The sequence below is a fragment of the Leishmania infantum genome, chromosome 22 (assembly GCF_000002875.2).
Source record: "Leishmania infantum JPCM5 genome chromosome 22".
In the NCBI taxonomy this organism is placed as follows: Eukaryota; Euglenozoa; class Kinetoplastea; order Trypanosomatida; family Trypanosomatidae; genus Leishmania; species Leishmania infantum.
This window is the reverse complement of record NC_009406.2, coordinates 211770-235422: the sequence shown is the minus strand read 5'-3', so window position 1 is coordinate 235422 and position 23653 is coordinate 211770. Positions and strand designations below refer to the sequence as shown.

The 23653-nt window shown below is 59.4% G+C and overlaps 4 protein-coding genes across 4 annotated transcripts; all 4 read left to right on the top strand.

The window, feature by feature from the left end:
- Positions 1-961: 961 nt before the first annotated feature.
- On the top strand, positions 962-6319 carry LINJ_22_0510 (conserved hypothetical protein; the record flags this gene model as incomplete). The annotated part of the gene is made up of 1 exon (XM_001465545.1): positions 962-6319. The coding sequence occupies one exon, from the start codon at positions 962-964 to the stop codon at positions 6317-6319; it is 5358 nt and encodes a 1785-aa protein (XP_001465582.1).
- Positions 6320-11507: 5188 nt separating this feature from the next.
- LINJ_22_0500 (hypothetical protein, unknown function) lies at positions 11508-14945 on the top strand (the record flags this gene model as incomplete). Its single annotated transcript, XM_001465544.1, has 1 exon — positions 11508-14945. The coding sequence occupies one exon, from the start codon at positions 11508-11510 to the stop codon at positions 14943-14945; it is 3438 nt and encodes a 1145-aa protein (XP_001465581.1).
- A 2108-nt stretch (positions 14946-17053) lies between these two features.
- On the top strand, positions 17054-18388 carry LINJ_22_0490 (putative proteasome regulatory ATPase subunit 5; the record flags this gene model as incomplete). Its single annotated transcript, XM_001465543.1, has 1 exon — positions 17054-18388. The coding sequence occupies one exon, from the start codon at positions 17054-17056 to the stop codon at positions 18386-18388; it is 1335 nt and encodes a 444-aa protein (XP_001465580.1).
- Positions 18389-20498: 2110 nt separating this feature from the next.
- On the top strand, positions 20499-21281 carry LINJ_22_0480 (ubiquitin-conjugating enzyme-like protein; the record flags this gene model as incomplete). Its single annotated transcript, XM_001465542.1, has 1 exon — positions 20499-21281. The coding sequence occupies one exon, from the start codon at positions 20499-20501 to the stop codon at positions 21279-21281; it is 783 nt and encodes a 260-aa protein (XP_001465579.1).
- Positions 21282-23653: the final 2372 nt, after the last annotated feature.

Here is a 23653-nt window from a genome sequence, read left to right as displayed (position 1 = left end):
CCCCTTCCCTGCGGCTGCCGGTGTGGTTCGACGTTGCTTTGCGAGTGCGACGCTCGCCAAGCAAGAAAAAAGAAGGTTACACACAACACACGCGCACACGCACACAAGGGAAAGAGGGTCTCCACGACATACGAAGGAGCGCACAGGGTACGAGGGCGGAGGAGAGAATGTGTGTGTGTGCGTGCATGGCGGTAGTGGTGATAGTTGTTGCCTTTTCTGCGATTTGTCTTAGTCCTTCCTCACCTTTCATCTCTCTATACTTTCGCTCAAGGCCACTATCATGGGTTCTTCCTTGTCTTTCCGTGGTGGTGCGCGTCCCGCACACGTCTGACACCCCGACCCGGCAGGACGGGCAGGATTACGCTTGCAGGGGAAATGTATGTCGCATCGCGTTTTCTGTCATCTGATGCGCTCCACATCAGGTGCTTCTTTTTCGCCTTCTGGCTCTTCGTGTCTCTCGCATGCGCCATCGCGACCGCGCTTCGACTTGTAGGCCGACATTGAATGCCGATTATGTTCCACGCTCGTTCATTACCTGCCTTTCCTCTCCCTCCTCTCTCTCGCTGTTTTGCCCTTGTTCCTCCGCCATACTCACACAGAGAGCGCACACGCACACACGCACACGCACACGCACACGCACACGCACACGCACACGCACACGCACACGCGCACACGCACACGCGCACACGCACACGCACACACGCACACGCACACACGCACACGCACACGCACACACGCACACGCACACACGCACACGCACACACGCACACGCACACACGCACACGCACACACGCACACGCACACACGCACACGCACACGCACACGCACACGCGCACACGCACACGCGCACACGCACACGCACACACGCACACGCACACACGCACACGCACACAGACTCATAGACACTTCTACACGCACAATAACTTTGCGACGGGAGGATCACTACGCAGTCCGGCATTTTATGCCACTTGTCAGCTCCACCACTTCGCAAGAGGGCGGCGGCACTGACGGAAGCGCGCATCTGATTCACTCGATTTGCGCAGTCGATGATAGTACGCTGATCTTTGCCATCGCCTCCGCTGCAGGCGCCGACTCGGCGGCACGCAGCCCCTATGATGCAGCGCTCTTCTCCTTTTGCAAGGCGGCCGATAGTTCTGCGAAGGCAATCCCTCGCGGGCCGCGAACTTCGCCTTCTGGTACATGTTGTACCGGCGCCATTCGTGATGTTCTTTACGCACGCTCGTTGGCAGACTCGCGTGGGGCCGACTTCTCGTCCAGCACGCACGAAGAGTGCGGTGGGTGTCCTACAGGCTGCAGCGGGGCGGAAGCATCAATTGGTGTCGGTAATTCAGTGGCTCCGCCAACCTCCGGCTTGCACTCGAGACACTCATGCTTGCTGCTGGAACACTCAGCAGCGGCTGGGGCTGTGGCGCCATTATCAGAGAGGCCAAGCGATTCCTTGGCGGCCCTGCGGGCCTCGCAGTTGATGTACCTCTTACACCGTCGCGATGCAGATGCAACGGCACCTCTCGCTAACGTCACCGCTGGTGCGCCACCGGCATCTTCCCGGCCATCCTCCCCACACCTTTCCGGTGACGCCTTGGCGGCTCTCCATGTGGTGAGGCAGGAGGCTTGGCAGAGGTCTTCCGATGCATCGAATGCGCCAACGCCGCTTGTCATGGCTCATGATGCCGCATCTGCTACCATGATCTCGACGGATGTGCTGTGCTACTTCGATTGCGGCTGCGCCGCCTTGGCGACCTTCCAGCTCACGCGCGGCTCGCCACCTGCGGAGTGGCTTGTACAGCTGGGCGGGTGCGTATGGATTCCGTTTGCCGCGTCGTCAATGTTGGTACCAGGTTGCAGCGCCGGTGCGGTAAAGGGTTGGGCTTCTGCGCTGACATGGGCGACCGGTGCTCCTCTCGTGAGCTCGCTCGTGCGGCCGTTGCCTCCCACCGCATCACTCACCGCTTCTGCAGATGCCCACTGCGACGGCAGCAACTCGTTGCTGGAGCTGCTCGTTGTGTGGTGCAGCCCCACTGTAGCGTCTTCCTCTTCGGCCTTTTCCTCCACTGATGCTCGCCCTGTCGCGCGGTACGCCAGCCTGCGTTGCTGCAGCGGAAACCTGCCGACAGCGTCGGCGATCACGAGTGCGTGGCGGCTGCATAAGCAAGCGATCTTTGACATGAGCGAACTGCTGCGCCTCGCGCCGAGGCAGTCAGTGTCGAATGAGGCTGTACACGACTCTGTTTGCTCATGCAGCGTTCTGCCCCACGCCAGCGTGCGCGGCCTCCACTGGCTGCCTGGGACGGCCGACTTCACACAGTTGTACCCACTCCTCGCCGTGCTCTATGCGGCCCCCACCGTTCATTCTCGCTGCATCAACGGCCTCAGCGGTGCTCCTCCTGAGCCGTGCCTGGACTCGCTGGCCGTGTGCTACCTTAAGGAGGATGGTCCTCACTTGAGTGCCGCCACCGTGCCCGCCGCTGCCACTCCCCAAAAGGCTCCACCAATGGTGATGGGGCGTCTGCTGGTTGGGCCGTGGTCCGTGCGCGGACTTTCCTTGGCCCACCCGCAGTTTCTCTTCGCCACGGCGCTCGCTGGACGGCGCTCACCACCCTCCCGTCCTCCTCCCGCCACGAATAAGCAGCGCGCTACGGTCGCAGCCGCCTCCGCCCCCTCGGCTGCGCAGGCGTTTCGTACCGCGCTCCACTCCTGCGCCGATGCGGCAACTGCGGTCCTCGGCGTCTTTCAGCGTCCGGCGCAGGAGCCATACGGGACGAGTAGCCTTTTCCGCGGCGGAGCTGACGCCGTCGTTTGCCGTGGACGCAGAGAAAGGACGTTGGCAGGCACGCAGTTCTCTGACCGCGATGTAGTGTGCTGGAGAGAATTCCCACACCTCCAGCGTGCGGGTAGTGAGCGGGAGGGCCTCAAAGCCCTCCGTAACTCAAAGGTATTCGCGTTCGTGCTCTATGGCCGCGACGGCGAGGTGGCGCGGTGCATCCTGGACGGCTACGTAGATGACGCACAAACGACCTGGCTGGACCCATACATCATGCCGGCGAACGCAGTCGGCAGCCCACGTGCAATTGGAGACCCGCGAGGACGCGGCGGTGAAGTGGAGAAGTGTACTGTTGCGCGTGTGTGCGCTCTTCTCTCCGAGAAGGCCCCGGCACTGTCCGCACAGAGGGTGCACTGGCACAGTGCCGTTGTGATCACCATTCAAGCGCAGTGGACGCGAGCCCTGCCAGTAGTGGCCGAACGTCGGCATGACAACGATGTCCTCACCAACGGCGGCATCGGTGCCGGCGAACACTGGAGCTTCTCTCTGCATCTTTCACAGAGACTGCGCTCATCAGCGGGGCCTGGTGGGTCGCTGCAGCATTCTTGGTGCGCCGCACCTCTAGCCATGATGGGCCGGATTCTGTGCTGGCGGTCTGCCGCAGCGTCCGATGATGTTAGCTGTCTTGTGTGTGGATACACAACAGCACCGCACCATGGTGACGCCACATCCGATGCAGTGGATGCTCATCCTCATACCCTTCTCGAGGGCGTCTTTGAGCTTCGGCTGAGCTCTTCCCTGATGAACGGCGGTCATGTTGATGGCTGCCCGGCGGCAGTGACACAGGCAACGAACGCGGCCTTGGGCGTGGCGACGAGAGGAGGTGCGGCAACGTCGCAGCCGTCGGCTGCGTTAGCGAACCTTCGTCCGTGGGCGGTGGGTATATGCACTCGAGTCGTGTCGCCTTCCGCCTTCTCGGATGTTCTTAGCAAGGCAAGCACCGCTGACACCTTCTCCACCGCGTTCGATCTGCTATCGCACACGCCCACGTTTTCGGTTGCTGTAGCGAGGCTTGGGGCAACCGTGAGTGACAGTGTGGTGCCAATTGCGCTCGCATGGGTTGCCGGCGAAGTCCATGAAGCCGGCGTAGACAACCTCGCTCGAACAGCTCCACCTCTATCCGCCACCGCTACATCATCCAGGTCATCACTGCTGTCGTGTGTGAGGCAGCTGGATGCGGTGGCGCTGCTACGCAGCGGTGATGTTGTTGGTTGGAGATGCGCGAGCCACTCCTCTGCTGCTGCGGTACGGTCTGCAGGCCATCTCAGTGGTGAGGGTGCGGTGCTGCACCTTGGTGCCATTTGCCATGGTCTGGGGCACGACGCTGCCCCACCACTGGAGCAGCTCTTTCTAGAATCGCTGCTGAACCGTGGGGCTGGTGCCGATGTCGTTCACATGGAGGTGGTGACGGCACCAGTGGAGGACAGCTCGCGACGGGTTGGCCATCGGCAACCTAGCGCCGGCCTGCCACCGATGGAGGTCGACAGCAGCTCGTTAGCGGGTGCTGTGACGGAGACGGCGGCGAAGAGCACGGTTCTTCTTGTGCTGGCTGTCGGATCGCTTGTCGGAGTTGTAGACCTTGCCGCTGGAGAGGTGGTCGTCGTACAGGATCTTCGCGCGGACTTACCCAACTTACCGGCGCGTGAGGATGGCACAACTCATAGTGGTGATGCTCCATTAGCGACTACAGATGGCGCTATCCGTGCCACCGCAGCAGTACTGCGCCTGCAGCGGCTTCCTGTGGCCACCCCGTGCGGATGGATGGCTGGTGGTGATGCGGCTCAACAAGGTGCAGGCGCCGCTGTTGGCACGTCCTGGTACTTTGTTTGGCGTGGTGCCAGGGAAGGGCAGCGGGACGACTCCTTGCTGACCTTTGTGCTTCGGCTTTCGTTCCTATGCTGGGCGGACGTCGTTTCGGCGCACGTGGGTGCGGCAAGCAGCTCTGCCACTGGTGGTGTTACCCCTGCGGTTTCCGTCCTCGACACGGAGCCTTCGCCATTGCCCCTGGTGACACTCCAGGTGGACGCGTGCTGGGCAGAAGAGTCCGAACCGGCGGCTCGCAGCAACGTTGTCTCGTCTGCCTCTACTCCTGCCACCTCTCACTATCTCTCACTGAGGCACGCCCCCAGCTCTGCTGCTGCGTATGTTGGGTGGCTGCCGTGCGCCATGGCGTGCGTTGACGGTGTTGGTCGGGCAGCACCGCGTGGCACAGCAGCAAAAACGGGGAGTGAGGCATCTTCAGCTGAGGCAGCTGACTATTTGCCGTTTCTGAGCGTGTGCGATGCCGCGCTGCTGCGATCGCTCTGGCCAGCCACGGCCACAGACGAGATCAAAATATCGGTGAACCAGAACTGTGCCCCTTCCTCTCCGCCGTCTGGCACCGTCGTCCCTCGATGTCGGCCGCCTCTCCGGTTCCTTTGTTGGGGCGGTGTCGCGCCAAGGCCTTCATTGCCCTCATCCTGTTTCCTTTACAATCAAATCGGAGCCACTTGCATGATGGAGCAGCTGACCGGCGGTGGGGCAGCAGCCGGATTCGGCATGCCACTAAACATTGTCTATCGGTGGCTTCTCGGTGAGAGCCGCGGCGCCAATACCGCCTTCACGCCACCTGAGAGAGATGGAGACGTAGACCTGCCCCACAGACTGACATGCCGCCAGGTTCTGTATGTGTCCACCTTGACGCTCAATGTAGGTGCGGTCGGGGAGCGTCATGACGAGCACGAGGCGGTGCCTCACGACAGGACGGTGTCTGGCTCACCAACACCAGCGGCACCCGGGTCTCGACTAGCGTGCTCCTCTTTAGATCCCACCTCGTGGCACGTGCTCCTGTGCACCTTGTTGCTCCACAAGGGCGAGCAGACCTCGAAGACAAACGGCTCCACGAGAACCCTGTCCGGCGTGTCGGCCAGCTTTGACGTCGGCGCGGTCGCTGCTTCTGCGCCGAAGATGGACTGGAGACAAAGTCGAGCGGCCTCGTATCTGCTGTGCGGTGTGCCTGCGTGTGCGCCTGTCGTGCCGCCCCAGCAGCAGCCCGGCTCTGCCGCCGCAGCACACCGCTCCCCCCTCTTCACATGGCATTGGATCCCGCTTTATGTCTCCACATCGTTCCCTGCTCCTGACAGTAGCGGTGGAGTGCAGCAGCATAATGTGCCGCTTGCCGTCACGCGCGTTGTTCCTTCACCAAGGCGTTCCTCGGCAGCAACACTGTCGTCCACCGGTGCGGCGACTGTGATCGCAAAGAACGCCCACCACGAGGTGACGCCGTGCTCGTACTTCTACTGTGAAGGCATACTGTGCAGTCCTGCTGCCGCGGCTGCGCCACATGGCCAGCATGCGTGCTACTGCCTGAGCGTAGAAGGCGATCGTCTGCGGCACCTTCTCGAACGGTCTGCTAGTGCCGCGTCGACGGAGGGCATCGAGCAAGTGTACATGTATACCACCGTCAACCCCGATCTCGTGCGTGTGGTGGGTGCATGAATAACCCCAGCCACATGCGCGTGCCTCGCTGAGTCACAGCGCATGAACTGCACAGTTAAGACCGAGAAGAGGTGAAGACGAAGCAAAAAAAAAGGGGCACGCACATGCACATACACACGTTGCCACTCGCCCCCTCCCCTCCCTCCTCCTGCCAATCCGCGACGGAGTTACGCGGATTACTAGCGGCACAGGGTAGACCCGCACTCTTACATGATGGAAACTTACGGGCGTTCGGTGTCTCTGGCGATCTTCAGAGGAGAGGAGGGCGCGGGCTGCAGCACGTTGTTCTCTGTGTATGCCCCGCCACCCACTCCCGTATGCAACCCATGCCCATCACCTCCTCTGGCTCGCTCTCAGCGAGCAGTGTGTGCAGGGCTGAGGAGGGGGTCAAGGAGCGAGCACGGTATACCCCGATGGCAGCTGCGTTGCCTCCACCCTTTCACAAGTGCCGTTCCTTCCACTGCCCGCTCATCTTTTTCTTCACTTTTTCTTGCACGCACCTACCCGCGCATGCACATTGATGACATCAGACTCCTATTTTCTAGTCCACTTCTTATCTGCTGCTTTCGACGCATTCGATTGCCATCCTTCTGCTGCGTCGCCGCCAGCGCATCCTCCCCCCTCCCCCCCCCACACACACACCAAACGCGGCCCTTCAACTCGCGTAAAATTGCTCCACCCTGCGCACAGAAACGGCCATCAGAATTTACCCGTCACGCACACACGTACGGACGCGACGAGCAAAGAAGGACGAAAAGAAGCATCTCCGGCTGCGCGACACCACCGCTGCGAGTGGTTCTTTCCTCGCGCCCCTTCTGTGCCATCTGTGCGTCCGTACATGTGTGTGCGTGCGCGCCTCTCTCTGTGGTTCTCTGTGGCTCTCATCGTTATCAGTTTACTTGTTAAATACTTCGCCTTTCCTTTTTTTTTCTTAGTGCTCTTGATCCGCGCGTCTTCTCGAGTGCTTGTGTGTGCGTTACGCGTTGATTTTCGCATTACCTTCTTCCCTCCAACTGCCCCCCTCTCTCCCTCTCTCCCCACCCCGCTTGTCGCTCTCGCGTTTGCGCTGCCTCTCCGTCTTGCTCCTTTCAAACGACGCAGGATACCGCAGCATACCCACAGATGTGCATACGGACGCGAGGGCGTTGAGGTCCACATCTTTACTTCCATTCTATGTGTCCATGTTGTTGCACCTGCCCCCTCTTCTCTTCTCACCTCCCATCGCCCCTTCCGTCATTCTACCCTCTTTCGTTCTTTTTGTTCTCTCCTTTTCGTGTGTGCTCTTTATTCTCCAGTAGTTCGCGGCACTTGTGCGCGTCGGACACCCTTTCTCCCTCTTCGTTTTCGCTAAGGATTTGTTTCGACTCGGTTCCTTGTTCCTTGTTCCTTCTTCCCTGCTCTCTCTCTTTCTGTCTCCATCGCTCGGCGTCTAGGACCTTCCTCCCATACGGTGTCTTCTAGCGCTCTCTCCCTCTCCCTGCTTCCTTGTCTTCCTGCACAGACAGCTGCTTCAGATTGTGCTTGCCGTTTCTGTTGCCGCGGAGCTCTCCGCATCGACCCTGCACCCTTCCTCTCCCCAGAAAGGAAATCAATCGCGCGAACATATACCCATCAGCACACGCTGAAACTGCAAGGCACTGCTCAGGCGGGGCTAGCGGCAGCGGGAGTGAGTTGTGCAGGCGGATCTGTGTGAGCGGCAAGCGAAGAGAGCTGGCACACTTGTCTGTCGACTGCGTCGACACGTACACACCGCACAGACGGCGTATGCGCAATACTGATAGGTGAGGAGGGGGGTCTCCCGCAACGTCAGCGGTGCGGCGCGTACCGTTCAACATCAAGGGGCACGCTGTGCTGCTGGACAGTGCCGCGTGTTTGCCCTAGCGCATCTGTGTCTCTCTTTCACGTCTCTCAGCGCCACCCGGTGCGTTGTCGGTCATTTTTTTTTTGTTTGCTCAGCGCTTCTCTCTCTTTGCGCCGTACGGTCTGTACCTGCGCACGTGTGCGTGTGTGCGCTCGATGCTTGCATGCTTCTTTCCCCATTACGCCGTTTTTTTTTTCGCGAACCGCCCATCACTTGCATGCGGCTACGCGGCTTTTCGGCCGCCTTCACTGACGTGTCTTGATAATCGTCGTTTGTACTTGCCTTTCCTTATTCTGTATATGCTGATTCTCGTTTTGTCATCACACAAGCACAGAAGGACACTCACAAGCTTCGGTACACCCTCACACCGTTGCAGCATACTTCCTTCCCTCCCCGACCCTCACCGCCACTTGTGATTTCTTTTTTTTCTTTGCTGTTTTCATTTTGAATTGTCATGCTTTGTATTTGTGGCTCGGCTCGGCTCTTTTTCTCTCCCTCCCGCCCTCGCCCTTGTGCGAGTTCGCTTCCTTGACGCACCTCCTCTTCGGTGTCTCTCTCTGTCGGCGTACTTGTTCGGTTCCGCATATCGGCCAAGCATAAAAGGAAAAAGGAACGGCGCCACATACACATATATAATACATAGTTATATATATATATATATATTTCGCCGTCTGCATTCGCGTCGTTGGTTTTTTTTTTGTTGCTCTAACTTCTCTTTCCTCTTTCTCTCCTCCTGTTATTCTTCTTATCTTCGCTGGCTGTTGTTGTTCGTGCGCTGCACTGTGTCGCTGGATTGGTGACGGCTGTTCGAGTAGTGGCTGCCGGTTATTCTGACGTTTGCCGATACGTCGTGGGCGGATTCCTTAGGTCACACACACATATATACATGTGTGTGTGTGCGCGTGTGTGCTGTGGTCTTATTCTTTGTGTACCGTCGCTCTTGGTAGGCTCGTTGTGTGCTTCCCTGCCCACGCGACAGAACCCCTCGCCCTCCTCCCCCTTGCCCCTTCCCCTCTCTTGTCTGCTGCTGCCCTTTTTGTTTTGGTGACGTTATGCTTTCGGCCTTTCTTATGTTTGACACTTCTCTGTCACGCCTCTCATCCTCCCCCCTCCTTCATTGACGCCCCTCCCCGTGGGATACGCCTCCCTCTCTCCGTTTTTTTTTGTTCCGGCGTCCCTTCCGCTCCTCATTTGGTTGCGTGCCCTTCATTTCGGCACTTTGTGCACGTGCCCCTCCACAAACGGTCGCACTCTTTTTTCTTTTTTTTTTCCCTCCAGGGGGAGGTGGGGGAAGAGTTTGCCTGCTTCTGCCTTCCCTCTTTCACACTTCGCTGCAGCGTCGCCCTCCCTCCCTCCTCGCCTGTCTATGTGTGTATTTTGTTGTATGCGCTCTTGTATCTTGTGTCTTGCTTCCGTATCTTGGGGCGACTTCCCTTTGTTGGTTTGCTCTTTCCCTTCTCCTCCCCCCACCCCTTTTGTTTAGTCGTTTTTTTTTTGTTTTCGTGTGTGTCGTTCTCTCCGTCTCATCCTCTGCTCGTATAGGTTCTCCTCTCACCCCTTTGCTCCCCCTCCCGCCACCACCCCACTATCACCACCTCTCCTGTGCGTGTGCTCTCTGACCGACGAGCAGCGTACTCTTCTTGTGTGCGTACCGTTGCCCATCGGTGCTGTTGTTGATTCTCCGTGACACCTCGCCCCCCTGCTCTCTCCATCGAACCCTTGTAGCCCTCGTGCGCTTTTCGTGTCCTACACAGACACACAGACTCACAGATAGCGGGCGAGAGCGAGCTACACGGGCTTGACTTCTTTCAGACTCTTAATCCTATTCAAGCCAACGCTGCAGCCTCTTCCATGCGAAGAGGCCGAGGAGCTGTCCACACGAAAGAGGAAGGGTGCTGGGATAGGGATACCGAGCATATCACCGCAGCAAACGGAAAGACGCGTGAGAAGAGGACCTTTCAGGCGGCTATACACCGAAAAGCGCACGCACACATACGTGCACGTCTCCAGAGCCTTGGATTAACTACGGAGCAGGCACAACAACGAAAAGACGGGGGAGTGCACGAAGAGAAGGACACAGCGAAAGAAACAGCACGCCTACACCACGCCCGCACCGCTTCAGGAAGCGAATTCCTTTTTTTTTTTCGGCGAGCTTGGACTCCTTGTGTGCCTACTACCGTTGCTCGTTCGCAGCTGTGGCCGTGGCTGTCTTTGCCGCAGCGGACGCGGTCGTTCTCACTCTTTGCACGCGGCAAGGAGCGCAAACAAGCGAGAACCACCACCACTACTGCAGCAGCAGCCAGAACAGAGAGCAGGCAGAAAGCGACTACCACCACTACAGCAGGCTAACACAAAAGGAGCGAAGGGAGAGCGTCTAGTTGGTGCACACGTCAGAGAATCCACCCGACACCACTTCACGAACTTCCTCCACTTTCATTGGTCTCCGCTGTCGAACACTTGCCATTCGTTTTTGTTTTGTAGGTTTCTTGCGAAGCACCTCTCGTCTTGTTTGTTGGCGTAGCGACACCGACGCCTCTGCGCCCGCATAACGTGCACCTAAACACGCTCCTTCTCCAGTGTTTGATTTTTTTCTGCTCGGCCTCCTCGAAAACCCTACTCGGACGTGCGACCAACGCGCAACGACGTACACGCGTACTGAAGTGATAGATACGTTACAAGTGCGTTCTTGGCAAGTAGGAGATCGCGAAGAGGAACGTTGCTGGTGCCGGTGCTGGTGCGTTGTTGGTCGGTTTCTTCGTCTATTTTTTTTTTGTCTTCTTGGCGTTTGCGATTTGATGCTCGACACACACACACACACACACACACAAACACGCACGCATAATATATTTTGGTTGTCTCGACGATACCGACGGTTCGACCTCTCCCTTCCTCATTCACTGTATTGCTTTGCCCCCCTCTCCCTCTTCCTCTCCCTTTTGTGTTGCTCGCCCTCCTCCTTGCCTTCCTTCGTCCCCTTCCGCCCTTTCCGTCGTTGGCGTTGTTGTTGCGCACCCAGTTGCCTTCCGCAGAATTCGTCTTTGTGTGTGTGCGTGTGTGTGTCGGTTCTCTGTCACAAGCGGCTGCGGCCCCTCACCTTCAACCGGTGCGCTGTTCTTTTCCACCACGTCAGCTCTATTGATGTGGTGCTGATTACTTCTTTCTCGGTCTGCCGTCGGTTGCCCTTCACCGTTGTACGAGTGTGCCACGCCGGGGAGGAGGAGGGGGGGCCTGGGCGAGCGTCGGTGAGCTCAACCGGACACAAAGCAGAAGGGCCCCGCTGCATCTGTGCACCCAGCGCTCCATCGAGGGAAAGGGAAAAGCTCCATCATGACGCAACCCGTGCAGCAACCGCGGCCCCGGCGCGGCAGCGATTTTGTTCTTCCTGAAGTTCCCATTCTCGAGTCGCCGGAGTGGAGTGACGAGGATGACGACATCAACCTGATGCGAACGCCGTCGAGCGTAGAGGCGGAAGCCCGCGCGCCTGCCGCGCGCATCGCTGACAACCCCCCAACGCTCAGTCCGGCAATGCACCTGCCTCCGATGGCTCGTGGCGCGTCGCCGCTCTTTGCGCATCAGATGACGCCACCGTCGGCTGGATGTAACTACCCCTGCAGTTACGAGGCCGCGCGGGTCAGCGACAGCCGCAACGCTAATGAAGGCAATCGCCGTTCTTGTGTGAATCGGAAAGCGAACGGCGGTGGTGACACGGGTGACAGCGTCACCCCGTGCAGCTGCGACGCGGCTAGGAAGCAGCACACGACTCTCAACGTTGGCCCGCGCGAATGCTGGCCGGTCGACGGCCACAACGGGAACCACAGTGACTCGCCCCCGCAGCTGAGCATAGGGTCGTTTGTTTCGGTGCGGGGGCGCAGTTGCTTCCCGTTCGAGGTCGGAAGCTTGTTTGTGTCGTCCACGCATCACCTCGGCTGCAGCGGCGGCGACGGCGACGACGACGAATCAAGCAGCGCGGCAACGGGCAGCAGCAACAGCAGCAGCGACACTGACCGCACCAGGACGAGCGGTGGTTCCACCGACAGCAGCTCGTACTACGAGCAGCAGAGGGCGTCGATGGGGCCGTTTTCCCACGGCTCCACACAGGTAGGGGGACTGCTGGGCGGCGGAGGGTGTCCGCAGCAGCCATCGGCCCCCTCCTACGGCATCGAGGTCGGCCCGTCCGTCTTTGTCAGGGTGCCGCAACAGAACCCCTCGCTACTCGCCACCCCTGTCGTCGGGCGGACCAGGCTTATGACGGCTGCCGAGGCAGCTCCATCAATCTTTCACACCTTCTTCCACGAGGACGATGGCTCGTACGACATGGCCGGCTTCCACCACGACAGCGCATCTGCGTCCCGTCGGGATGATGTGGCAGCGCCGTCCATGACGCTCAGCGGCGCCTCGGCTGGCGCTGCGAACGGCGGCGCGCGCGTGGCGGCGTCCTGCAGCCGCGAAAGAAGGACTGATGCGACGAACTCGGCTGCTGCAGGGACGCACCGAGACTCGAGCAGCCACACAATTACGACAGCCAGCGGCGGCGGTGGACTGCAGCGTGGCCCGTTCAGCAACCGCCACCAGGGCTCCTTCTTCACGACGGTGGACGAGGCGCTGTACGAGACGCACACCCACCCGACCGCGTCACGCTCGCCGAATGCGGTTGTGCTGGTGTCTAGTGACGCGCCTCCCATGCACCCCATGGATGCGTTTCAGGCAAGCAAAGTCACGACGGAGTTGCAGCACCAACATCAAGGCGCCACTCACAACGGCAATAACAACAACAACCGAGATACGCGGCGAAGGCCGACGCTGCCGGTTTCGTGGAATTCTTCACCACCAGAGAAGACGAGCACAGAGCTCAGCGGCGACCATGCAGCGTTAGCGGAGTACGTACTCCTACCCAGGAGAGATATGAGTCCTATGATGCCGTCGGTGGCCACGGCCAAGAGCACGCCGGCGAGCAACAGCGGCGTCGGCGATGCAAAATGCCGGGGTGATACGCGGGACGGCGGCAAGGACTCACGGCTACAGGAACAGGGCACTCGCTTTCTCGGGTCTGCCAACCCGAGGCCTGACATCTTGCTCGGGAGGGACGTCAGGGAGGGCGACACCCGTGACAACGAAGGCGGCCTCTACCCGAGCATGGTATGGATAAAGGCGAAGCAGCTCTCCAGTGCACCATCTTCGGTACCGACGCCCCATTCAAGTGCGAAGCCGAACACCAAACGGTTCAACTTTCGAAGTCGCATCACACCACGCGGACACGGGGCCGCCACCGCGCCGGTTGCGGGTGCAACTGCGAGCAATCAGGCACAAGCTGTATCTGATCGCCGCTGCACAGATTCGACGGCTTCTTCCCTCGAGGCGCCTGGCGGCACTGGCTTCGGTGCCACGGATTCTGTAACGAACTGCACCGCTGATGCCGGCGGCGGCGACCGTGCTGGACACAACGCTGTCGTGATAGACTGGGACGATTACGGCCTCCTGGCGTGGGCCATTGAAAGTCCTCTTAGAGCGTACCTCGAGTCTGTCGCAGCGTTCGGTGCGCCAGGCGGCGACGGCGGCGCGGTTGCAGCGAACAAATCGGTGAAGGTCACCGACAGCGTGTCCTCGCACACGACCAGCAAGAAGGCTGCGCTGCCCATCTCCATGAAGGCTTCTTCTACGAAACCGACGCGTAGATGGACCGACAAGGTCAGACCCCGCCGCGGCGAGAGCCCGCACACGGCCGTGACGTTTGTCGAGGAAACCGGCCCGTTTGCCCCCGTCAACGGTGACAAGACACCATCCAGCGGCGCCACTCTGGCTGCGCCGCAGTGTGAACCGGTGCCGAGCACCCCGCCGCATCTGCTAGCGACGATGGCGGCTGTGACGACTGAATTTGGTCGCCCACAGTCGCCGCCGACCGCTTCGCTTCTGTCTCCCCCGACGTACAGCATGCTGGCCGTCACGACGGGCAAAGTGGCTGGTAGCAGCACCCCTGCGGCGGCCGCGCCACCGTCGAGTGTGAGCGGCGAGCCTTCTGTTGCCACCACAGCGGCCGGCCCGCGTGCGGCGCCTTCCCACACCTTGAGCCGCCCCGGCGAGTACTTCAACAGCTTCCATACCAACCTAATTATCACTGGTTCCCTGGGCGACGAGGACAACGCGAGTGATGCCGTGCTGGTGTCCCCGCTGCCGAACATGTCAAGCCCGGCTGGCGCGGAAGGGCACATGACGGACGCCGATCAACGCCGTCTGAGCAGCATCAGCGGTGGCAGTCGCCAGAACCATCCTACGATTCCGTCGTTTCAGTGGCCAGGCCAACAGCGGCAGCAACGGAACGGTGGCCGGATGGGTCCCCACATCTTGATTCCTTCCTCATCCGCGTCTTCCTCTGCAGCGGCGGCCAGCACCTCCGCTGCATCTACGGCTCTCGCGTGGAGGGAGATGGCAGGCGCTCAAGGCAGCACGCTTGCCACCTTAAAGGACGACTATGAGCTGCTTACGGTAGGCACGGACGTAAGCAGCTCCAACGGAGGGGGTACTGGCGGATTTGTGACTTTGGAAGCACGCGCGAACCTCTCCGCGGAGACTCAGTCGTCCCCCGCGAACTTGGGGCAGGCTGCATCTGGGCCCCCTATTATCGAAGACCCGCGCGAGGTCGGCTCTGTAGACAACAGCCGCCGCCGCTCAGAACCAGCCTCCATTGTAAGCGCCGAGGAAGTGCAGCCACCTCGGGATAGGCGTAAGTCGTCGCACTGGCGCCGGCACGCATCTCCGGTAGAGCGGTGAAGGGAACGCTGCTCTTCGCGACACAACCCGGCTCATTTTGCATACAGGACGCTAGCGTCTGCGGCGGTTCTCATCCTGAATACAGCTATCGTGGGCGGACTACTTCCTTCTCGGCTACCGCGCTGGCCTGGCCTGTCGATCAGGCAGAAAGAGCTCGCCGCTGCCACCTGCGTAAAATACTATGCCAGTGCTGACGAAGGCGGCAACATCGAACTCCGGGGAAGGCGGGGCACGCCACAACTCGGCCGGCACGCCACCTCAGAAAACCCGTCCTCGTTCCCCGTCTCTCGAAGGTCGCAGCGACACGCGATCCTCGCGAAGTGCATGACCATGTAAGCGAGCGAGGGCGTACGCTCGCCCCACTTTAAAGCGTGCGTGCCACCTCAACGGGACAGCATAGGTGTGCGTGCATTGATGTCGATGTGCGCGCACCCCCTTGTCGTTTGCCCTTATCGGTAGTTGGCCCACTCCCACCTTTCACTTCGACCTGTGCGGCTCATCCCCTCCTCCTCCTCGTCTCCGGCGCTCCTTGTTGGCTTTCGCGACAAGGAATAGGGAGCAGAGAAGCACCAAACAACAGCCGTCGGTTCTTCGTTGTGTGTCTCTGACTTTTTCTGCTGTCCACGTCGGCGTATCTATGTGCGTGTGTTCTGTGCCTGCGTGAGTGGGGACGGCCTGCGCGATACCGGGGGTGGTCCGTGTACAGGCGCGCAGACGAAGCACCGTCATCTTTTCACCTCACCATTCCCCTTTTCTTTGTCTGTATGTGTACGCATGTATGCACTCTGCTGGTGCGATGCACAGCGGCATGCGCAGGCGAAGAGACGACGAAAACGGCAAGGAAAAAATGGGCGGCCGCTCCATGCGTGTCCGGGAAAGGAGGGGATAGAGGCAGAGCGCGCTTACACCACCTCTTACCCGAGTTCCCTTCTCTTTCCTGCACCACCTCTTCTCTGTGCAGTGTGCCCATCTCCCCCCCTCCTCCTCCGGCGTTCTTCTTCACAGGGCTTTGTAAGGTGGGGCGGGGTGCGGTGGTGGTGGCCGTGCCACATTTCTCCCTCGCACTTTTCGCGTTGCGTCGTTCGTTGCGTTTCTGATTACGGGCGTTTCAAAACCGTTTCACCGTCGTCTCTAATGGCGCTTTTCATGCCTTCCGATGTGTCGGTTATGTCGGTGGCCATCCGGGGCAGATGTCCGAGTATGCCGACCGCACGAGGGTCCGCCAATCAAAGCACGCAGTGCAGCGTTTCGTGCCTCGGCGAACACCTTTCGTTTTCCAGGAAGCGGCTGCAAACACCGCGACCGCAAGCGCTGCGTGCATTGGGTGCCCCTCTCGCTCTTTCTCTCTCACCCGTCTGCTTTACGCTGTCTAAACAATGCGCCGTGTCTCCTCTCCGCTCCCCCTTTCCCTGCTTCCCTTCACGCTTCACATCTGCCGACATACTCGCGCGCCTTCGCTGCTGCGGCTGCGGTGGCCTCTCCTTTCCCGAATCCTCGCTCACACTCCCCCCCCCTCTCCCTCCGGTGTGGGTCTTTGGGCGCCACGCGTTGCCGCTCGACGTTTCGCTCTCCTTCCCCTCCGTCCCCCTACCTGAAACGCACACCACCACCAGCAATCAACAGCAACCAACACGCACCACGCACCACGCACCACCACCACAGCCGCTGCGCACAACGGGCCCGCTTCGCTGTGATTTATTTTTCTTTCGAAAACGGGAAGGACAAGCGCAGAGCAAGCAGAGAAGGAAAAGGAGCAAGTACGTGCACCCCACACACTCCGCTCATTGTATCTATTCATTTCGACGACGCATCGGCTCCCCCCTCCCCCTCCCCCTTGCAGGTATCATCACGGCGGCGCCTATATACACACACTGCTACTTGCCGCGCTGCGCATTTTTGTTTGCGCTGACGAGTGTGCTGGGTTCTCGGCCCATTCTGTGTTCCCAATCTGCTCACGCTCTCCTCGCACACGTGAGCACGGAAGACGACTCGAGTCCCTCGACGGACTTGTCCGAGATTCGCGTGAGGAAAAGAGTGTGTGTGTGTGTGCACGGCTGCACGAGCAACTTGCCTCGTTACACGGCATTTCTGTCGTTTAGGAACAAGTCATGCCGTCCGCGAAGGAGGTAGCGGAGGCGCGCGCCTACGCGCAAGCGCAGGAAGAGGCCGCCGACAAGCGCAAGCTGCAGAACATCACCGAGGCGGAGCTGAATGAGCTTGACACCCTCACGAACGACCAGCTGCGCACACGCGCGCGCAACCTGCACCAGGAGACGCAGACACTCCGTAGCTTCGAGAACCGCTCGAAGCAGGAGTTGATCTCCCTCAAGCGGGACGTGGAGATGGGCAAAAAGCGTGTCAAGGAGAACAACCGCCTGCCTTACCTCGTCGCGAGCATTGCCGAAGTGCTTGACTTGAGCGACGACGAGGACGAGGCAGAGGAGCTGGCCGTCGGCCGCAAGAAGCCGGAGCGGAAGCAGAAAAGCGCCGTGGTAAAGACGACGAATCGGTACACCGTGTTCCTGCCGGTCGCCGGCCTCGTTGACGCGGAGCGGCTGTCGCCGGAGGATCTTGTAGGCGTGAACAAGGACACATTCCTAGTGCTCGACACGCTGCCGCCGGACTACGACAGCCGTGTCAAGGCGATGGAGATCGACGAAAAGCCGAAGGAGAAGTACACAGATGTCGGTGGACTGGATAAGCAAATCAACGAGCTGATTGAAGCTGTCGTGATGCCCATCACGCACAAGGAGCAGTTCGAGAAGATTGGCATCCAGCCCCCAAAGGGGGTACTGCTGTACGGGTCGCCCGGTACGGGAAAGACGATGCTGGCGCGTGCCTGTGCGGCAGCGACGGACGCATGTATCCTGCGCCTTGCCGGGCCGCAGCTGGTGCAGATGTTCATCGGCGACGGTGCCCGCATTGTGCGCGACGCGTTTGCTCTTGCGAAGAAGAAAGCGCCTTCCATTATTTTTATCGACGAGCTCGACGCCGTCGGCTCGAAGCGCTCGGACGAGGGCAAGCACGGCAGCCGCGAGGTGCAGCGCACCATGCTAGAGCTACTCTCCCAGCTGGATGGCTTTGGCAGCAGCGACGATGTGAAGGTGATCGCCGCTACCAATCGCATTGACGTGCTTGACCCGGCGCTGCTGCGCAGTGGCCGCCTAGACCGCAAGGTGGAGTTCCCAATGCCGGACGAGGAGGCGCGCGCCAGCATTTTGGAGATCCACTCGCGCCGCATGAATCTCGACAAGGACGTGAATTTCAAGGAGCTTGCACGATGCACAGATGACATGAACGGCGCGCAGCTCAAGGCTGTGTGCGTCGAGGCTGGCATGCTGGCCCTGCGCCACGATCGCACGTATGTGGCACACGAGGACTTCGTTGAGGGCGTGGCCGCGGTGCAGGCGCGCAAGAAGACGAACCTCAACTACTATGCATGAACGCACATTCACACGCGCACTTTCTCTCTCGCCCCTTTGTTTTTCGTCTGTCCCTCTCCCCCCTCCCCCGTGGTGCACCGATCACTGCGAAGCGCCACTTCGTCCCAGGACGGAGAGAAGGAAACAGCAGGGGAAGAGAGCGGGCAGAGGTCGCAGGCTGCACAACACCAGTGCGTATTACCAGTCAAACGAGGGTGTGTGTGTGTGTGTGGGGGGGGGGGAAGACGAGGAAGACAGACGAAACAGAATGCAGAAGAGAAGGGAACACGGCCACACATGCGTGCGCTCACTCACAGAGACGGGGGAGGGGGAGGGGTGCAGTTGTCGCGCTTGTTTGTCGTTTTGTGTGTTGCTTGTGAGGACAAGAGGGCTGTGATATGGCGCTGATCCATTTCTTTGTTCCTGTTCTGTGCGTGATGACATGCCGGCCGTGGAAGCGCACCACTCATGTAGCCAAGAGGATTGTATGCATGTGCATGCGCATGCGCACGTGTATATGTGCCCCTCTCTGTGCCTAAACTCAACCTTTCCATAAAAGTGGCGTCTTGACATTCTTGCTCACGCACACACGTGCACACGCATGCTGGCATACTTAGGTGCACGAGTCCACGGATGCGTGCAAGAGACAGACGCATTCGCTCGCTTCCCTTTTCTCCCACCATGTCTGTCGAGCACTTTTCACACTTCATGCATTCCGCGCGTGGTTTGCTTGCTTTTTTTTTTGCTTCGCTGAGTTTGCACATTCCCTACCCGCCCCCCGGCTGCATTCACTTGACGCTCTCTCTCTTTCCCTCCCCTTCCCCTCCCCCCTTTTTTCAGTCTTTGTCTCTCCGTCACGTTCTTATCGTGGAATATGCGTCTCCTGAGCTGTCGGTGCGTCTGTGTGGATGTATGTGTGTGTGCCTTGCGGCCATGTGGGGTAACATGATGGCGGCTAGACCTCATGTGGTGGGAGACGCGGCTCGTACCTTTGGTTTGCTGTGTACTTGCAGGTGACTCTATTCGCACATGCTCCATCGTTATGAGCTGTGTGATAAGCCCCCCCCCCTCCTCCTCCCCTTCCCCAAAGTGTTTTTCCTTTTCGCATTCGGGAGCGAGAGCGGGGGAAAAGAACAGCCATTAACGAGGAGGAGGAGCCACGATGCTTAGTGTGTGAGATGGCTGCCCAAACTGCCGTGGGTGGGGCGTGATGTGTGCTAGAGGGCACATGTGGCTCATGCCTTCTTCCCTCCTCCTCCATGAAAGTCGCTGCACTTCGAGCGCACATGAATGCCTTGCGATCGGACCGCAAAACACAATCGCCAACTTTACTTTTCTCTGTGTGTGTGTGAGCAACGCTGGCTCCACTGGGTGGATGGATGCCGGGGACGGCGCTCAAAGCCAGCTCCCAGAGCCGGTCCACTACGCCGGGGGCTCTACGTTCGATGGCACAGCAGGAGAAATACGCCGCTGCGTCGGTGCATGCGCTTGCGAGTTCTCCACTCCGCTACTCATTCTCACCTCCTCCTTCACTTGCCCTTCCCAAATTGCCTGCTCCTCGCCGCTTTCTCACGCATGCTCTCGCACGCTCGCTGGTTACACCGAACACGCATGCATACACGCGTTCGCGTACCCGCACTCCTTCACGATGTATGGCATCGCCGTCGTCTGGTTATTATGTCGTCCTTTTCTGGCGATGCGGTGCTGCATCTTTTCCTCCATCGCTTGTCGACATGCACACACACACACACACACACACACACGCACGAAAAGAACAGCCAACTCTCGACGTGTTTTCTCACCTTATTGCGTGACTCAAGCACGCAAACCCACAACACGCATCGGATCCACTGGGAAGATTACGCCGTGTGTTGCACTTGCAACGTCTATCCTCATCTCTCCTCTACGAGCGTCGGCGTGTCAGGGGTGCGTGTCTCTCCATTGTGAAGGGGCCGCCGGAATCACCGTCTCTCTCTCTCTCTCTCGACTGGCGTGCGCGTGAGCGCGCTTCCGTGTCTCTCCTCAGCTCATATTTTATTGTTTCCTTTTGAACTCCTTTTCGTTTTTTTTTTTACCGTCTCTTTATTGGTGTGAGCGCCGTCTTTCCTCCTGTTTCCTGCACGAGCTGGCCATGCAGGCAGCTCGTCTCCCGACTCGGATTGCCACCGGCGACGGTGAGGATGCGCCGCAGCCTCCACCTGTCCACGCCCCGGCGCCCCCCGCCGCCACGGACGAGCAAGTGACGGATCAACCCCAGCAGGCTGTAGGCGAGGCGACGACGCCGACGGACCGGGCTGGGTTTCAGCCGCCCTCCGCCGAGGCCCTGGCTGCTCGGCAGAGCCGCAATAGCGCCGGCGCGGAGAAGATGGGCGGCGGTCAGCGGCTGAGAGACCACACGACGGCCCAGCGCCGCCTCATGCAGGATTACCGCACGTTCCAAAAGAACATGGCCGAGGGCACCAGCTCCAACATCACCGCGCTGCCTGTGGATGGTGACTTCTTCCACTGGCACGCCGTCATCTCGGGCCCCTGCGACACACCGTGGGAGGGCGGCCTCTTCAAGCTGGACCTAATCTTCGGCGACGACTATCCGTTCTCGCCGCCGAAGGTCCGCTTCCGCACCAAGGATGTCTTTCATCCCAATGTATACGTTGACGGCAACATCTGTATGGACACACTGAAGAGCAGTTGGCAATCATCGCTTAACCTAGAGGCGCTGCTGATATCGATTCAGTCCCTTCTGTCAGACCCAAACCCACTCTCTGCCGCCAACGGGGCGGCGGCGCGGCTCCTGACGGAGAACCGTAGCGCCTACGACGAGAAGATACGCGCCTTGGTGGAGGAAAGCCTTGAGCAGAGCTTTTCCATGGATGATGATAGCGATGACGCGGAGGTGGATGAGGGGGACGTGTAGTCTCCCTCCCGCACTGCGACAGGTGCGGTGTGTCAGCATGTACGTGTCTTGTGCATGCATGTGTGTTGTGTGTGGTTCGTTCCCTGGTTGTGCTTCTCATTTCTTTTCCGTTCTTTTATTGTTTTCGTGCTCTTTTCTTTATGTGTGTGTGTGTGTGCACCCCGTTATGCCTCTTCTCCCCTCTGCCATGTCCCTCTTTCTGTCGTCCTGGCCCTATCCCGCCCCGGCTCTTTTCCATCCCCCGCCTCCACCCCTCCGTGACGCGCTCCTGTGTCTTCTCTTCGAAAAAAGGCAAACATACAGTTGTGCTTTAGCTTGTTGTAGCCCCTCCCACCTTTCCTCTCCCCTCTTCTCTCTCGCTTCCTTCTCCAGCTCACTTACATTTTCCTCGCGCCTACTCTTCTCTGTGCTCTGTGCTTCTTGTTGTTTTCGTTTTGCGTGTGGTACGTCTCCTCGCCTCCATCTCCCGCCTCGTGCTCACACCGCACTATTAGCGGGATGGGCACACGCACACACCGAGAAGGAGAGGGTGGTGGGACGGCTCCCCTATCGCTGCGGTCTGCGTGCCTGTGTGTATGCGTGTATGTGCCTGGTTTTCCCACTTACACCATCTCCGCTCCCTCCATCCTCCCCTCTCTTTGCTTTATCAATCGATGCTGACCCTGAGAATAGTGCGTCTTGCTGCTGCTGCTGCTGCTGCTCTCTTTCTCTCTGTGTTTCTTGGATAGCCAATCATATTGTTTTTGTGCCTCCGGGTATCCCCATCCCCAATTCTGTCTATTCACCCGTCCCCCTCTTCCCATCCCCTCCCCTCCCCCCTCACACACACCCCTCTCCCAGATCACTGCCTCCGTTGTTGCGTTTTTGTGCAGCTAATGTGTGCCGTTTTGCGTGTGTGTGTATGGGGAAGAGGAACCGTTTCACGCCGCATTCTAGTCATCTCCTCATACATCCCGACGGTTTGCGTGTGTGTATATATATATCTTGCCACCCCCCCCCTGCTTGCTTACTCGACGGCTTCATCGCATCTGCATATCACTGTCTCTCCTCTCCTCCCTCCTTCTCCTTTTCTCTGTGTGTGCCTTGTGCGTGTGTGTGTGTGTGCGTGTGCCGGTGCGTAGGCAACACGGCGAGTGGGACGGGTGTTGTTGCTGCTGGCGTCTTCGTTTTTTCGTGGTTTCTGTGACGACAAGGAGGTTTTCTGTACGCCTGGGCTTGATTCGTCGTCTTGCATCGTTGCTCGTGTGCGTGGCGTCGTTATATTTACTTTGCGTGGCATGTCTCCCCGGACTTGCTTGGTATGCTTCGATTTTTTTTTTGTTTTGGGCCGCTCTGAGTCGTGCGGGGATGCCTTGCTCATCGCTTCGCATCACCCTGCTCCTGCTCCTTCTCCTTCCGATATGGGTGCGTGTGCGTGTCTGTGTGGGTGTGTGGGTGGGGAGGGGGCGTTCTCGGGCCCATGGCGGGCCCGGAGCACAAGCGGGAAAAGGACGGGAATGAAGAATTAAAAAAAAACAAGCATGTGCGGCGCGCGTGTAAGTGTGTCTGTGTGTCTGTTTCTCGTCCGCTTCATCGACGTTGATATGCTCACCGGGGCTGGCGGATGTGGTGTGGGGTCGGTGCCGACACAACAGAGTGGAAAGGAGAGGCGGGCAGGGAATCATGCAAGGTAAATGGGCAAAACTAGCAGAGGAAAACGAGAGAAAGTTTGCGAGGTACCGTCGTGGATAGAAAAGGTGGGCGTGACGGAGCGGAGAGGAAGGGGAGTGCCAGCCAATGTCTTCCTACCGGCGCCTCCTCTGAGTATGATTGACGGAAGATGCTTTTCACCGGCTAGCGCGCGTTGAGCTGGTTTCGCTGCTGCTCTTGCCAATTTGCCGTGCTCTAGCGCTTGCTCTCGTATTTTATTTCCTCACATCTTTCGTTCTCCCACCTCCCTGGTGTCTGCCGGGCACACTTCACCGCGGTGTCAGGGCCCAGCGCCCACTCTTTGTGGGCAGGCCAAGTAGCCTGCAGCCTGCCCATGAGCACGGCTGTGGACTCTTGGTGCCAGCGGACAGGTGTGGGCTGGCGCTGTGCCGGTGACACCAACGGTCATGATGACGCTTGGACCAGCTCACTGCGGATCATGCCGACGATTCAACGAATGCGCGCATCCACCTACTGCCTTTCTGCCTTTGCTGCGCTGCGGTGGTGCTGAGCGTGGTCCCGGGGCCTAGCCTGCGCTGTACGCAGCGGCATTGCGGTGGGCTGAGCGGCGCCAGGCGGTGCTGGCCGGCCCTGCTGCTTGGCATAGCCGTGGCGTGCAGCAGATGCAGATGAGCTGTGGTTGTGCATGCGTGTGTGCGTTGACTTGTTCGTGGTGGACGGGC